This window comes from Talpa europaea (genome assembly GCF_964194135.1).
Source record: "Talpa europaea genome assembly, chromosome: 4".
NCBI lineage: Eukaryota > Metazoa > Chordata > Mammalia > Eulipotyphla > Talpidae > Talpa > Talpa europaea.
This window is the reverse complement of record NC_140070.1, coordinates 60,926,849-60,945,008: the sequence shown is the minus strand read 5'-3', so window position 1 is coordinate 60,945,008 and position 18,160 is coordinate 60,926,849. Positions and strand designations below refer to the sequence as shown.

Here is an 18,160-nt window from a genome sequence, read left to right as displayed (position 1 = left end):
TTACAGGACACAAGATTAAAACTTAAGGATACAGTAAGATAAAAATAAGTAATAAAAGTAAATACATATATTAAGCAATATTAAACAAAAGAAAAACTGGTGTGTCAAAACAGAATTTAAGAGAAAATTATATGATAGTCATGATAATAATAAAAAGGATGCTATATACAAAAGATGCAAATTTTGTGAAATACACGAATTCACAAAATCAGTAATTTATACCTTATACAGACAAAAAATTTAAAGACTATGCTGCCGAGTATGGTAGCAACTGGGTAGCTACAAACATCTGAAATATGGCTAGTCTCAATTGAAATTTGCTGTAAAAGTATTGCCAAGAGCACAAAAAAAGTGAAACATGTTTTTATAATTATTTACATTAACTGAATACTGAAAAAACATTTTAAATTGGTTTACATATAAATTAAGTTAACCTAACACTCTTTCACCTTTTTAAAAATTTGGTTACAAAAACTTTTAAATTGTGCCTTACAATATCATTCTATTGTCTAGCTCTGCTTTACAAAACAGAGGAGTAAAAAAAAAACTACAGCTAATAATGACGGTTGAAAAATTCTATGAATACAATAAAAGCCATGAACTGCATATTTTATTTTCTGTTCTTTATTTGTACTGTTATTAAAGGGCCGTTATTTTACATCCTTGCTAGTATTTTGACAGTACAGGATATTCCTCCCCCATGTGCAGTGACTGTAGCCCTCCCACCACCAAAGCTCCCATAGTCCTCCACTATAGTCTATTGTGTCCTCCCTCCTATAACCCTGTTTTCACCCTTCTTACTGCCCCCCTCCATTTCCTCTGAAAGACTAAGATTAATGGTAAGAATGCAAGGGTAATAAAGTTTGTCACTGACCCTGGTTTCGTTTTCCTATATTCCACATGTAAGTGACACCATTCAGCATTTATCTTTCTCTTCTGGCTTGCTTCACTTACTAAAAGCCCTGCCAGCTCCATCCATTTAGATGTAAATGGAATGAGTCTATCCTTTTTGATTGCTGAGTATTATTCCATTATTTATATATACCACATCATCTTGATCCACACATCTGTTTCTGGGCATATCAATTATTTCCATATCTTGGCTATTGTAAATAATGCCGCTAAAAATGGGAGTGTAGATTTACTTTCAAATTAGTGCTTTTCTTATAGATGCCTAGGAGAGGGATTGCTGGATCACATAATAGATCCATTTTTAGTCTTCTAAGGGACCTCCCCACTGTGCTCCACAGGGTCTGGAAAAGTCTACAATCCCATCAACAGTGAAAGAGGGTTCATTTTTCAACACCTTTGAAGCAATTATTATTTTTAGTCTTTTCCAATAATAGTCTTTTTCATTCTCACTGGTGTGAGATGGTATCTCGTGTTTCTGATTGGCATTTCCCTGATGATAAGTGATAATGAACTTTTTTTTTTTTTAATGTGACTGCCGGCCGGTTGTATGTCTTCTTTGGAGAAGTGCCTAATGAGCAGCTGTACCCATTTTTGACTGGGTTATGTTTTTTTTTAACATTTATCATTTTTTAAATTTTTTTAGACAGTTTTTGCTTCCCCCCACCCTCTCAGATTGAGTCTCCATAGAATTTCCTTCCCCAAGGCACCCATGCACTATCACCACAGTCCCCTGTGCTCCTCCCTCCCTCCCTCTGGGTTATATGTTTTGTTTTTGATGAGTTGTACAAGTTATTGATATCAGTCCCTTGTCAGATGTATGGAGTGTAAATACTTCCTCCCATTCAGTAGGGTGCCTCTTCATTTTATTTACAGTATCTTCTGCTGTGCAGAAGCTTTTCAGTTTGATGTAGTGCCAATTGCTTATGTTCTCTTTTGTTTTCCTTGCTTTGGGGGACAATTCTGTAAAGATGTTTCACAGGTTTATGTCTGTTTTGCCTGTTTTCTTCTTTGTATTTTATGGCTCCATATCTTATATCCAAGTCTTTTATATACTTTGAGTTGATTTTTGTGTATAATATGAGAAAGTCATCTTGTACCATTCTTTTCCATGAAGCAGTACAATTTTTATTGAGATTGCACTGAATCTGTTAATTGCTTTGGGTGAGATGGCCATGTTGACAATATTGATTCTTCTAACCCTTTAGCAGAGGATATCTTTCCATTTCTTTACATCCTCTATATCCTGCATACTTTAACAATGTCTTATAAATTTCCTTGTTGAGATCCTTCACCTCCCTTGTTAGGTTTACTCCTGTGTACCTTTGTTTTTTTTCATCATGTGATTATAAATGGGATGGTTTCCTTAATTTCTTCCTTTCCTAGCTCATTGTTCTCATAGAGGAAAGCAACTGATTTTTGTGTAACGCTCTTGTAACATGACACTTTACTAAATTGGCTTATTGTTTTAATTAATTTTCTAATGGAATTTTTAGAGTTCATTATGTATATTAACTTCTCACTTGCAAAAAGTTATACCTGTACTTCTTCTCTCCCAATTTGGATACAATTTATACATTTCTCTTATCTAATTGCTCTAGCTAGGACCTCCAATTTTATTTTGAATAGTAGTGATGAGAGAGTGCAAATCATTGTCTTGTACTGGACCTCAGAAGAAAGGCTTTCATTTTTCACCATTGAGAATGATGCTAGCAGTAGGATTGTGATACATGGCTTTTACTATGTTATGTTCTAATTATTTCAAGTTTTTTGATTAATCATAAATGAATGCCTATTCAGCATCTATTGACATGATCATGTCATTGTTTTGACTGATTTTCACATGTTGAACCATTCTCATCTTCCTGGTATAAATACCATTTGATCAAGATATATAATATTTTCAATGTATTCTTGGACTATTTGCTAATATTTTATTAAGGGTTTTAGCATCTGTATTTATTAGGGAGATTGGTCTTTAGTTTTCTTGTGTTATCTTTTGTTTTTTGTTTTTTGTTTATTATTATAAATTTTATTTTTATATTCCCCATAAATTGCAACCCCCTTATTTTGACCCCAAACCCTCCCCTCCCCGCACCCCACCACCCATAGAGTGTCTCTGGTTCATAGTTGTTTGTTGATTTTGATTTTCACTTTCTTATAATTATTCCTTTTCCTGGTCCCTTATTTAAGTTTTCTAGATTCCCACTGTGAGTGATACCATCCGGTATTTTTCTTTTTCTTTCTGGCTTATTTCGCTGAGCATGATCCCTTCTAGCACCATCCATGTTGCTGCAAATTGCATGTGTTTATCTTTTTTGAATGCTGAGTAATATTCCATGGTGTATATGTACCACTTCTTCTTGATCCAGTCATCTATTTTTGGGCATTTGGGCTGTTTCCATAGTTTAGCTATTGTAAATAGTGCTGCTATAAACATACGGGTGCAGGTGCTCTTTGGAATTGATGTTTCTGTGTCCTTGGGTAAATACCTAGGAGTGGAATTGCTGGATCATATGGAAGCGCTATGTTTAGTAGGTCAAGAAATCTCCACACAGCACTCCATAGTGGTTGGACCAGTTTGCACTCCCACCAACAGTGCAGGAGAGTTCCTTTTTCTCCACATCCTCGCCAACATTTGTTGTTGCTAGTTTTTTTAATATGTGCCATTCTCACTGGTGTAAGATGGTATCTCATGGTAGTTTTGATTTGCACTTCCCTGATTACAAGTGATGTTGAACATTTTTTCATATGCCTGTTGGCAATTTGCATTTCCTCTTCGGAGACGTTTTTCTTTAGCTCTTCTGTCCATTTTTTCACTGAATTATTTTCTTTGTTTTTGTTGAGTCTCATCAGCTCTTTGCAGATTTTTGTGATCAGTCCTTTATCATTAGTGTTATGTGCAAAAATGTTCTCACAGTCAGTGGGGTTTCTCTTTGTTTTTGTTATTGTCTATTTTGCTGTGCAGAAGCTCTTTAATTTGATGTAGTCCTAGCTGTTTATCTTTGCCTTCACTATCACTGCTTTGGGTGATGTGTCTGTAAAGATGTCTTAGAGGTGCATGTCATGTAGTGTTTTGCCTATATTTTCTTCTATGTATTTTATGGTTTCAGGTCTTATGTCCAGTTTTTTAATCCACTTTGAGTTGGTTTTTGTGTATGGTGTGAGGTAGCAGTCAAGCTTCATTCTTTTGCATGTAGTGACCCAGTTTCCCCTGCACCATTTATTGAACAAACTTTCTTTGCTCCAGTGCATATTCTTTGCTCCTTTGTCAAAGATTAGTTGACCATAAATCTGTGGCTTTATTTCTGGATTTTCTATTTGATTCCATTGGTCTGTATGTCTGTTCTTGTTCCAATACCATGCAGTTTTGATGATTATGGATTTGTAGTAGAGTTTGAAGTCTGGGAGTGTGGTGCCTCCATTCCCTTCTTTTTTTTTCAGGAGAACTTTGGCTATTTGGGGGTTTTTGGTGATTTCATATGAATTTCATCAAGAATTGTTTTATTTCTTTGAAGAATGAACTTGAAATTTTGATTGGAATAGCATTGAATCTGTATATTGCTTTTGGTAGGATGGCCATTTTAATAATGTTTATTCTTCCAATCCATGAGCAGGGGATGACTTTCCATTTCTTTGTGTCTTCTTCTATTTCTTTTAACAGTGTTTTATAGTTTTCCTTGTATAGGTCCTTTACCTCTTTTGTTAGATTTATTCCCAAGAATTTGATTTTTTTGTTTTGATAATAAAAGGGACAGTTTTTTTAATTTCTTCTTCTTCAGATTTATTATTTGTGTATAGGAAAGCTACTGACTTTTGCATGTTGATTTTGTATCCTGCCACTTTACTGAACTGATTGATGAGTTGAATTAGTTTTTGGGGTTCGCTATGTACATTATCATATCATCTGCAAATAGTGATAGTTTGACTTTGTGTTTTCATATTTGGATTCATTGTGTATCTTTCTCTTGTCGTATTGCTCTGGCTAGGACTTCCAGTATTATATTGAAAAGCAGTGGTAAGAGTGGACATCCTTGTCTTGTTCCAGGTCTTAATGGAATTGCTTTCAGCTTTTCACCATTGAGAATGATACTGGCTGTTGGCTTGTCATAGATGGCCTTTATGATGTTGAGGTGGGTTCCTTGTGTCCCAAGAAAATCAAGCGTTTTTATTACGAATGGGTTTTGCACTTTGTCAAAAGCTTTCTCAGCATCCTATTAATATTATCATATGGTTTTTATATTTCTTTTTGTTGTTGTGTTGGATAACGTTGATTGATTTTGGGATGTTGAACCATCCTTATGTCCCTGGAATGAATCCTACTTGGTCATGGTGAATTATCTTACGGATACATTGTTGGATTCTGATAGCTAAAATTTTATTGAGGATTTTTGCATCAGTGTTCATTAGGAAGATTGGCCTGTAGTTTTCTTTTTTGGTGTTGTCCTTGCGCGGTTTTTGATTACCATTTCAATTTCGCTCATTTAATTGGTCTGTTTAGGTGTTCTATTTCTTCCTTTTCTAGTTTTGGATGATTGTAGAGTTCTAGGAATTTGCCCAATTCTCTAGATTGTTGAACTTGTTTCAATATGACTGTTCATAGTTACTGATTATTCTTTTTATTTCTGCTGTGTCCGTTGTGATTTCTCCTCTTTCATTTATGATCCTGTTTATTTGTGCTTTCTCCCTTTTTTCCTTTGTGAGCCTGGCTAGGGGTTTGTCTATTTTATTGATTTTTTTGAAGAACCAGCTCTTGGTTTCATTGATCTTTTGGATTGTTATTTTAGTTTCAATTTCATTTATTTCTGCTTTGGTTTTTATTATTTCTATTCTTCTACTGGTTTTGGGGTTTTTTTGTTGTTCTTTTTCTAGATCTTTGAGCTTTGAGATTAGGTTGTTTCTTTGAGTTCTTTCTTGTTTGTTGATGTGAGCCTCTATTGCTATATATTTTCCTCTTATTACTGCTTTTGCTGCATCCCGTACATTTAGGAAACTGGTGTCCTCTTTGGCAGTCAATTCAAAGAATTTTTTAATTTCTTCTTTTATCTCCTCATTAGTCCAGTGGTCTTCCAGAAGTGTGGTTTTCCATCTCCATGAGGTAGGAGAGTTCCTTGCCTTCTTTTTATGGTTTATTTCTAGTTTGATGCCTTCATGGTCAGATAAGATGGTTGGTATGATTTCAATCTTGGTGTATCTGTTGATGTTTGTCTTGTATCCCAGTATATAATTGATCATGGAGAATGATCTGTGTGCACTTGAGAAAAATGTGTACTCAGATTTTTTTTTGGGTTTAGTGTTGTATAGATGTCTGTTAAGCCCAAGCTCTCTAGATCCTTATTTAGAGCTTTAGTGTCTTTACTTATTTTTTGTCTCATTGATCTATCCATTGTTGATAGTGGTGTACTGAAGTCTCCCACTAAGTATATGTTTTCTCTGATGTCTGTTTTCAGAGATGACAATACTTGTCTGATATATTTTGGTGCTCCTTCGTTTGGTGAGTATATGTTAATGAGTGTTATTTCTTCTTGAAGTATTGTCCCCTTGATCATAATGCAGTGACCATTGGGGTCTCTTTTTATCTTTTTTAGTTTGAAATCTGTTTTATCTGATATAAGTATAGCTGTTCCTGCTTTCTTTTTTGGTCCATTTGATTGTAGGATTGTTTTCCATCCTTTAACTTTGAGTCTATTTTTATCTTTTGTAGCTAAATGTGTTTCCTGGAGACAGCAAAAGGTTGGGTTTTGTTTCTTAATCCAGCCTGCGACTCTGTGTCTTTTTAGTGAAGAGTTTAGTCCCTTTACATTTAGAGCTAAAATTGATATGTAGTCATCTGTATTTGCCATTGTGTTTGTCTTTCCTTTGAATTTATGTATTTATTCTTTTAATAACTTTTTTTTGGACTTCTTTTGTTCTTATTCGTCCCTCTGAGGTTCTGACTTTAGAACTCCTTGTAGTATTTTTTGGAGTGGGGGTTTAATCGTAATGAAATTCCAGAGTTTCTGTTTGTCTGGGAAGGTCCTTATTCTTTCTTCATAGAGGAAGGAGAGCTTTGCGGGATAGAGTATTCTTGGTTGGCATCTGTTTTTTTGGAGACTGTTTACTATTTCTCTCCACTCTCTCCTTGCCCGTAGTGTTTCTTCAAAGAGTCTGATGTCAGTCTGATTGGTTTTCCTTTGAATGTTATCTGTTTCTTCCCTCTTGTCAGCTTCATTATTTTTACCTTGTCCTGGATTCTTGGGAGCTTTACTATTATGTGTCTTGCTATATTTTTCCTTTCGTCGTGGAAGTTTGGTATTCTTCTTGCTTCTTATATATCAATTTTCAGCTCCTTCTTCACGTTTGGGAAGTTCTCTTCAATTATCTCCTTGAATATTTTCTCTGTTCCTACATCTCTCTTCTCTCCTTCTGGGATTCCTATAACTCTTATATTTCCTTTCCTCATGGAGTCAGATAGTTCCCGAAGTCTTTCTTTGGTCTTTTTTGTTTGTACTTCTCTTTCCTTTTGTTTTAGTTCTTTTTATTTCTTTGTCTGCAAGAGACTTATTCATCTTCCATTTCATCTATTCTGCTTTCATTGCTTTTTCCAAAGTTCTTTACTGCCTCCATTAATTCTTTGATCTCCTGCACTTCTTTTACTTCCTTCTTTAGGGACTCAATTTCATTCTTCTGATCGTTGATAATTTTTCCCTTATCATTGTTTTCCTTTATGACTTCTGTCAGTTTTGTAATCATGGCAATTTTAAATTCTCTTTCTGGAAGGCTCAAAAGTTCTTCCATGTTACTGTAGTTGCAATCTGGGGGGTGGTTTTCTTTTTGTGGTGTGCTTTTTTACTGAGGAGTTGATGGTGTGGGTGGTTTTTCTACTCCCTACTGTCTGTTTTCTAATTTGCTGTATGCATTGGGACATAGCGTCATAGCGTTGCTGGTACTGGAAGGCACTTGGGTGAACTTCCCAGCTCACCTCTGGCTCCTCCAAGAGACATCTGTTGGTTTCAAGCAGGCTTTACTGAAGAAAGGTCCCTGTTCTAAAAAGGCAATGCGGGTTCGCACTCCTCTGTGCGCCCGGTCTGCCCCAGTTGGGTGCCCGCTCCCCCTCTGGGTTCGGACTGCAGGCCAGAAGGGGCCTGGTGGGGCGAACTTCCCAGCTCACCTCTGGCTCCTCCGGGAGACTTCTGCCAGTTTCAGGCAGTCTTTATTGAAGAAATGTCCCTGTTCTATAATGGCGATGCGGGATGCACTGCCTGCGCACCCGGTCTGCCCTGGCAGTGGGTTATCACTCCTCCTTGGGCTCGGACTGCAGGCCAGGAGGGGCCTGGCAAGGGCGAACTTCCCAGCTCACCTATGGCTCCTCCAGGAGCCTTCTGCCGGTTTCAAGCAGTCTTTACTGAAGAAATGTCCCTGTTCTAAAATGGCGATGCAGGACGCACTTCCTGCGTGCCTGATGTGCCCCCGCAGTGGGTTCCCGTTACGCTCTGGGCTCGGACTGCAGGCTAGAAGGGGCCTGACGTGGGCGAACGTCCCAGCTCACCTCTGGCTCCTCCCTTGTGTTATCTTTTGAATTCTATGTTTTAATTGGGTTATTCTATGTTATAGAAATTACCTCAATTTTTCTAGTCAAAGATAATAGAGAATACAAGGAATCCAAATAGGAAAAGAAGAAGTCAAACTATCACTATTTGCAGATGATATGATAATATACATAAAGAACCCCAAAAACTCCATAGAAAAACTAATTCAACTCATCAATCAGTTCAGTAAAGTGGCCGGATACAAAATCAACATGCAAAAGTCAGTAGCCTTCCTATATACAAACAATAAACCTGAAGAAGAAATAAAAAAAACCATCCCTTTTATTATTGAAACAACAAAAATCAAATACTTGGGAATAAATCTAACAACAGAGATAAAGGACCTATACAAAGAACTATAAAACACTGTTAAAAGAAATAGAAGAGACACAAAGAAATGGAAAGACATCCCCTGCTCATGGATTGGAAGAATAAACATTATTAAAATGGCCATCCTACCAAAAGCAATATACAGATTCAATGCTATTCCAATCAAAATTTCAAGTTCATTCTTCAAAGAAATAGAACAATTATTGATGAAATTCATATGGAATCACCAAAAACCCCGAATAGCCAAAGCTCTCCTGAAAAAAAAAAAGAAGGGAATGGAGGCATCACACTCCCAGACTTCAAACTATACTACAAAGCCATAAACATCAAAACTGCATGGTATTGGAACAAGAACAGACGCACAGACCAATGGAATCGAATAGAAAATCCAGAAACAAACCCACAGATTTATGGTCAACTAATCTTTGACAAAGGAGCAAAGACTATGCATTGGAGCAAAGAAAGTTTGCTCAATAAATGGTGCTGGGAATACTGGGTCGCCACATGCAAAAGAATGAAGCTTGACCACTATCTCACACCACACACAAAAATCAACTCAAAATGGATTAAAGAACTAGACATAAGACCAGAAACCATAAAATACATAGAAGGAAATATAGGCAAAACACTACGTGATATGCAAATCAAAGACATCTTTACAGACATATCACCCAAAGCAGTGACAGTGAAGGCAAAGAAAAACAGCTGGGACTACATTAAATTAAAGAGCTTCTGCACAGCAAAAGACACAATAACAAAATCAAAGAGAAACCCCACCGACTGGCAGAACATTTTTGCACACAACACTAATGATAAAGGACTGATCACAAAAATCTGCAAAGAGCTGATAAGACTCAACACAAACAAAGAAAATAATCCAGTCTAAAAAATGGGCAGAAGAGCTAAAAAGAATCTTCTCTGAAGAGGAAATGCAAATGTTCAACAGGCATATGAAAAAATGTTCAACATCACTTGTAATCAGGGAAGTGCAAATCAAAACTACCAGGAGATACCATCTCACACCAGGGAGAATGGCACATATTAAAAAAGCTAGCAACAACAAATGTTGGCGAGGTTGTGGAGAAAAAGGAACTCTCCTGCACTGTTGGTGGAAGTGCAAACTGGTCCAACCACTATGGAGAGCTGTATGGAGATTCCTCAACCTACTAAACATAGTTTCCATATGATCCAGCAATTCCACTCCCATGTATTACCCAAAGGACACAGAAACATCAATTCCAAAGAGCACCTGCACCCCTATGTTTATAGCAGCACTGTTTACAATAGCTAAGCTTTGGAAACAACCCAAATCCCAAAAATAGATGACTGGATCAAGAAGATGTGGTACATATACACCATGGAATATTACTCAGCATTCAAAAAAGATAAACACATGCAATTTGCAGCAACATGGATGGTGCTGGAAGGGATCATGCTCAGCGAAATAAGCCAGAAAGAAAAAGAAAAATACCGGATGGTCTCACTCATAGCGGGAATCTAGAAAACTTAAATAAGGGACCAGGAAAATGAATAACTATAAGAAAGTGAAAATCAAAATCAACAAACAACTATGAACCAGAGACACTCTATGGGTGGTGGGGTGAGGGGAAGGGAGGGATCGGGGTCAAAATAAGGGGATTGCAATTGTATGGGTAATATAAAAATAAAATTTATTTAAAAAAAAAAAAAGATAAACTCATGCCATTTGCAGCAACATGGGTGGAGCTGGAAGGGATTATGCTCAGTGAAATAAGCCAGAAAGGAAAAGAAAAATACCAGATGGTCTCACTCATAGCAGGAATTTAGAAAACCCAAATAAGGGATCAGGAGAAAGACTAATTATAATAAGGTAAAAATCAAAATCAACAGTTAACTATAAACCAGAGACACACTGTGGGGCGGTGGGGAGAAGGGAGTAGGATCAAAACAAGGGTGGTGGGAATTTTATGGGGACTCTAACCAAGATGAAAATGCATACATTGTACAAAAATGAAAAATGATGTAAAAATATAGAAAATAAAATAAAATATTTTTTTTAAAAAGGGAGGTAGGGATTATCCATGGAGTATGAAGGAATATAAGAGCAAAAGTCATTTATTTTAGACTCAAACAAACCTGAGTTTGTATGTGGGGCAGAAGTTATACATAGCTATTGTAGATAACATATATGGATTAAAAAAAAAGATAATAGAGAATCAGAAACTAGACAAGACAAATGCACAAATTCAAAATAGCAGACATACATAGAACTTTGCATTGGATACTTTTTTCTATACACATCGAAGTTATATGTTTGATTATTTCCAACGATCAATAAGACCTTTGGAAATAATCAAACATATATAACATAATGCTTTCTGACTATAATGCAAATGCATTAGAAATCAACAGGAAAAAAAATACAGAAAAGATCCATATTTTAGAAACTAAAAAAAAAATTTGAAGTCCATAATTCACAGAAGAAATCACAACAGATACTTGAGGGTTTTTGTGTTTTCTTTGGAGGGAAGCTTATAATCAGCATGCCATTTCACCTGCATTCTGTATAACTTAAGAAAAAAGATCATGAACTGTCAGATGAAGGCAAGTAGCGTACTTAAATTAGTGGACAAAAACATTTTACTGAACTATAGAATTAAATAGTCTTACTCACTCATATATAGACAAAAACAACTATGGAATGGAATGGACCTTCCCTTCACCTCCCCAGATTTAGAGGCTCAGTCATAGAAGACCTGACAACAACTTTGTCCCAAGTGAAAGGTAGAGATGAGCCAATTATGCCTAATTTAGTCATCTTACATATACCTCACAGACAGGATACTTCATTTCCCCTAAGAGTGAAAGAGCAAATAGGGTAGAAAAGAGTTAGAAATTATAATTGAATACCCCTTTCCATATGGATGGAAACATCAAATTGATAAAACATCATATGTAATAATGAAAAAATAATAATTTTAACCAAACTAGAATAAAATTGTTTCTTATCAGAAGTAGTGAGGTAGAGATAAAATGATTGTTGGAGAAAGCATAAAACATAACAAGCATAAAACAAAACAAAAAGACCAGTAAGCGTTCATTTGAACAGCTGAATAAAGAAAACCAATCTATTAAAACAAAGTAGAAGAAAGAAAATAATAATGTTAAGAACAGAAATTCATATACAGATAAAAAAGAAAGTTCATAGTTTTGAGCATAAATTCCACTAGAATATAATAACCAGCTTAACATCAGGGAGTTTTACCTATTTTGTTCAGTGATGAATCTTCAGACCTTAAAGCAGTGCCTACCTAGTTCACTGTAGGTACAGAATAAGTATTTGTAAAGTGAAAGAGAAAAATAACCTCAAAATTCACTTTTCAGAAGGACAAATAGATCCTCTAAAAGCACTAGGGATAGCACACATGGATATGAATAAAGAGAACTCATGCACAAATCCTAAAAAGTCTCTCTAAATTGACATGAGTAAATGTACATATCATTTTATGCTAGTACAGAGAATTTCTTGAAAATATGATTTAGTATGAAGTAGAAAAATATCTCAATGTCCAAGAAACTATGCAAAAGATCAGTAGACCTGGATGATATTTAAGGCACTCTACACCAAAAATGAAACAGATATTTCCTATTTAATAAAAATGAAACTATTTTAGAAAAAGGAAAAAGCTTTAATTATTTCATGGTTAGTTTTATCTTGTCTAGTTATTTATATGTTATTTTTAATGATAGGAATATATACGTAAGATAAAAATTACAATATTAAGCATTTTAAAGTTTATAGTGTTTTAAAGTGTATTAAGTAATTCACATTGTTGTGCTACACCACCAACAGCTATCTATAGAATTCTTTCAACATGCAAAACATGGACTTTGTGCACATTAAAAAAAATAATAGTTCAATTTCCCATCTACCCAATCCCTGGTAGTTAGTTTTTGTTTTTATTTTAGGTATTATATATAAATAGAAACATACAGTATTTGTCCTTGTGTGACTGGACACTGAACAGAGTGTCAAATTTCATTCCTTCTTACTGATGAATAATATTCCATTGTATTATATACCATATTTTGTTTATTCATTCATGGACAAACAATTGGGTTGCTTCCTCCTCTGGCTCTTGCAAATAATGCTGCTATTGAACATAGGTCTATATTCATCTGTTCAATTCCCTGTTTTCATTTCTTTTGGTTATACATCCAGAGGTGGCATTGCCAGATCATATGGCAATTTATGTTTAATTTTTTTGAGGTATCACCATACTATCTTCTGTAGTGCCTGTTCTATTTATAATCCTAAAAACATGCTTAAGGGATTGTCTAGTGTTGATGTCAAGAATATTCTAGCACCAAAAAGCTGAAGTTTTCCTTTACCTATACATCATATTGTTAATTTTTTATTTAGGATCTTTGCATCTATGTCCTAATGTAAAACTGACCCATATTAGAAATCTGAATAATCCAAAATGCAAAGAAAGAATTTATACATTATAATCAAATAGTTCTTGCCCAAAATTGAGAATTTTAGAAATTTACAAAATAAATTAACATAATACAACATAGAATAAAATACAAATGCCAGTGATTATAACATAAGATATTATGTTAATGTCTTAAAGCATCATTTCATTATTAACAAAGAAAAAAGCAAATAAAAACTAGCTTATTTCTAATTCTCTCATTGTTTTTTCTTGTTTTACCAGAAAATAGAACAAAACATTAAATAGGAAGTCTAACAACAATAAATATGTTATTTTGTTTCTGGCTTTCAAGGTAAGGTTTCTAACATTTCACCGTTTACTGAAACTCATTTTAAGTTTTTAATGAAGACTCTTTTATTAGTTTATGTTTACTGATTTCTACTCCTAGTGTGAAACTGGTATTTTAGTTTGTTTGGTTTTTTATTTGTTTCTTTTGGTCTCCTTGCTTCTTACACCAAAAACCCAAGAGAATCAACATACGAATTACTAGAATAGGAGAATTTAGCAAGTTTAATACGAAAGAGCTTAGTTCTTCCCTCTCCCCACCTTTAGGGTGATCTATATTTAGTGCCTTGCTTTCAAATAAAGAATAGAATAGTGAAATAGAAAAATTAACTTCCAAGTGGAGAAACCTGGCAATTACCTTAACCAAAGGATGAAGATTAACCCCATCAGTAATACTTTGTATATATTAGGTGTCTCTTAAAATATTATGAGAAGGAAACTTTATTTACCTCAGTGATAATCTGTTAAAACACTTGTATTCCAGACTGGTAATAAAAACATTCAATTCAAAGACATTCTACAGGACAACTCAAAACTGTCAAGGACATGGGAAAAAAAGAAAAATCAAAAAAGTATAACAGATTAGAGGCGACTGGGAAGACAGGATAACCAAATACAATGTGGTACCCTGGCTTGAATCTTGGACCAGGAAAAAAAGCATTAATAGAAAAACTGATAAAATTAATAAATGTCTAGAGTGTAGGTACTAATTATATACCAATATGAATTTCTTAGCTTTGAAAAAATTGTAAAATGTAACATATGTTAATGAAAGGTATTAACAATGGGGGAAACTAGATGAGGAATGTACAGAAATGCTCTTCTTTACAAATTTTTTGTAAATCTTAATATCATTTGAAAAATTTACTTAATATCATTTAAAATTTACTTAAAAAATAAAATACTGTATGAAACTGATATTACTTTATGTCCTATTAATAACAAATTAGAAAATGTAATTTCAAAAAAAAAAATCTAACAAAAGACATGCAAAATGTTTACCAAAAAAATTAAGCTGATAAATAAGAAAGGTCTAAACAACTGGAAAGAAATACATAGCATCATGAGAAGACTGAACCTTTCAAAGGTGGCATTTAATCTTTAATCTATGTACTCAACAAAAACTTAAACTCACCCAATGTTAATGAAAATACTGCTCATGAAAAATAAATTTAAAAGTTAGTAAGAATAGACAAAATATTTTATATCTTTGCTTAATATTGATCTTAACAGGATACAGAGGGATTGATTCTCTTATCTACTTTTGCCTTCAATGTTTTGGTATTATACAGCATGTGATATACCAAAAGACACCTCAAGACACCTTCACTATAAACTCTGAGAGAATCAGAATGACAAAGATAATATCTTAGTATTACTATGAAAATAATTTAATAACATACACTCTTTTATTTCATACTTCTCTTTCTCAATATAGTGTATTTTAAAAGCCATTCATTTATCTTTTTTAAATTACTTAAAATTAATTTACCTACCATGAAAATGACTATCAAGATGAGGCAGATGCCCACTATGATAAGGAAGGGGATTAGGTAGTATTCCAGAGGAAGACTAAATTCAGGAACTAAGATAATGTGGGCCCTGGAAGAAAACAAATGTTATTAATTGAAAAATATTAAGAATTGAAATTATGAAGTTAATTAAAGAAAATATTTTAAAAAGAAAATTATAATTCAATCCCCTAGATACATCTCATTTTGTAATATGTCATAACCAATAATTTAAGTGATTTTTTCCAACCGTAAATCTATTGTACATATCTGCCAAAATAACTTGCCTATGTAATTTATATAAGATCTTAAATTGAAGAGAAAAAATCAGGTAATCAGTACTTATTTTCACCATCTTGGAAAGCTTAGCTGTGTAGCTAAGAGTTGATCAACGAAGCAGGACATTAAGTAGTGCAGGAAATAGTGTCTTATTCTTTTAGTGTCCAGACTAATTTCAAACCAGGTTTAGGCTTAAACTTTATAACAACAATCTCTCTAATTTCCAAATTTATCTGTTGACCTATAATGACCTGCCTTCTCTCTTCTGAAGTCTATACTCTACTAAGTAGGATATCAAAGAAATACAGCCAATCCTCTGAGCCCCAATGTATATAAAGGTACATGTCAGAACCTCCTTTCCTACACACCAATATTGAAGGCAACAGGACCTCCCCGTGGCACAGCGGGTTGAACACAGCGCTGTGAAGCTGTCCGCAGCCCTTGCAGCCCCGGTTTGATTCCAAGCCAGCCAGGGAGATTTCCACATGGCGAGGCAGACCCCTCCTCTCTTGCCCACTGCTCCCCTCTGCAGTGTACTTCGGTCCTTCTGTCTGTTCTGCTCCCTGCTCTGTCTCTGGTGAATTCTCTCACTCTCCCGTGCCTCTGGCCTGTACTCCAGTGCTTGTATAAATAAATAAATCTTTAAAAAGAAAATTAAAAAAAAATATTGACGGCAACAAATAGTATAACTCTTGGATTCCTCCACTATATCAGATCAATACTTGCTTTAACTTCTCTTTCAGTTCATAACTGTCTCACCAAACAGCCTACATTCCCTATTAGACAGTACCATCACTTAATCCTATGTCCCCATTTGTCGCACCTGTTTTGCTCCCATTACACTCCCCTGTCTTCTTAAAGAATAGGTAGTACAATAGCATGTTAATTTCCCCATTATGTACTGATTATCTCCTTAATATAATCACTGTCCAGAGCTAGTGATAAAATATGAAAAATAAAGTAACTCAAGTGAGAAGAGAGTAACCTTAATAGTTGAAAGGAACATCATGAAGTCTTTGTCCTAATTCTTCATTTTCCAAAAAGAAAAATATGTCCATGATTAAATGACCCAGGAATGAGTCAGACTAAGATGGCATTGGAAGAGGGTCCTTGGCTGAGAGAATATATCTAATGTTTAATCTGGAAGATAATACAACCAGAGAGACCAATAGCTTGGGACTAGACTGGATCACCTCTTGAACATTAATTACCCACACAGACTGCACCAGAAGACACATGGAGGAGATTCATACTTCACTAAACAAGAGGTGGGTATAGAGAAATGCCTGGAGATTGTGGTCTGGAGTAGGAAGCTACAGTACACACTGTAGGGGCTGCTTTTTAGCTAGGGTCCATCGGTATTGGAAAAATAAATGGTATGGATATACACTCATTACAGAGGGGAAACATGTGCAGAGGATTTGTGGAGATGCCCACAAACTGGGTCACTTTTCCACCAGGTTATTACCTGGTGAAAAGAACAAAGACAATCAGTTGACCTTTATTCACCGTCACAATACCTCAAGACTAATATTGACCTCATGAAGAATATTGATAGCACAAGAATATAGAGTTACAGGCCTAGAACTCCAGAAAGAAGGCATACTAACAGTGGCACAAATAGGACAACTGGATCACTAGAAGACAACTGAGGCCCCTCTTCCACCCAATGCATCAGCAAATGCAAAAGCAGGTTTCAGTACAGATGGAAGCTGGCAAAAGGGCAGAAAACTAAAATCAATAAAACCACTGTACTGGAAAAGAGCAGAATAACTTCATGTCTGTAACTTACTGCCACAGAATCTTTTTTTTTAATTTAAAGCACCAAAACAAGCAAAGAAATATATATAAAACTTCTCATGTTGAGATATCAAGAGAATATGATATTGAAAGGAAAGAATAATTCCCCAGACTCCAAACACAAAGATGTAGAAATTTTATCTCCCTATGACACAGAGTTCAAAATTGCCATTGCAAAGAAAAAAAAGAGATGGAAGAAAATGAAGAAAAGCAAGTCAAAGTAATACAGGAAACTCTGAAAAAGTTAATCAAAGATTAACTTAAAAGATGTGAGATCTTTTAACTTAAAAAATTAAAAGATGTGGGCCTCCCCGGTGGCGCAGCGGTTGAGCGCTGGGTTGCGAAGCTGCCAGCAGCCTCTGCGACGCCGGTTCGATCCCCGGCTGCTCCCTGACCACCAGAGGAGGGTCCCACATGGCGCGCAGACCTCTCCTGCCGCCCGCTGCTCCCCTCAGCAGTGTACTTCGGTCCTTCTGCCTGCTCTGCTCCCCACTCTGGCTCTGGTGAATTCTCTCGCCCTCCCGCGCTTCTGACTGTACCCAGTGCATGTATGAACAAAACAAACAAACAAACAAACAAATAAATAAACATGCCTCTATTAAAAAAAAAAAACTAAAAAAAAAAAAAATTAAAAGATGTGACAAAAATTCTAGCAATAGATATGGAAGCAACATAGACCAAATAGAGGACAGAATACTTGACCTCAATAATACGGTACAAGGGACCCAGGTAGAAGAAAAAGAAATATGAAGTTTAAAAAAAAAAAAAAAAAGAAGAAAAATTTCAAAACTATACAACCCCATTAGTAAAGGCAGCATAAAGATAATGGGCATCTCAGAAAGGGAAGAAAGAAAAAAGATGGGGCCTCCCTGGTGACGCAGGGGGTTGAAGACAGTGCTATCAAGCTATCTCCAGCCACTGCAACACAAGTTCAATCCCCAGCAGGCCAGAGAGCAGCCCACATGCGCAGCAGACCTCTCCTGCCTCGCCTGCTATTCCC

General features: G+C 35.4%; 1 protein-coding gene across 2 annotated transcripts in view; it reads right to left on the bottom strand.

Moving 5' to 3' along the window:
* The window catches only part of RNF13 (ring finger protein 13), a gene marked incomplete at its 5' end in the record, with an annotated part of 119,797 nt that overhangs the window by 34,686 nt on the left and 66,951 nt on the right, over positions 1 to 18,160 (bottom strand). For both annotated transcript variants that reach the window (XM_084231280.1, XM_084231281.1), the window contains one exon: positions 15,067 to 15,172. In XM_084231280.1, the coding sequence (XP_084087406.1) occupies positions 15,067 to 15,172 (106 nt within the window). The remainder of the gene's footprint in view (positions 1 to 15,066; positions 15,173 to 18,160) is intronic.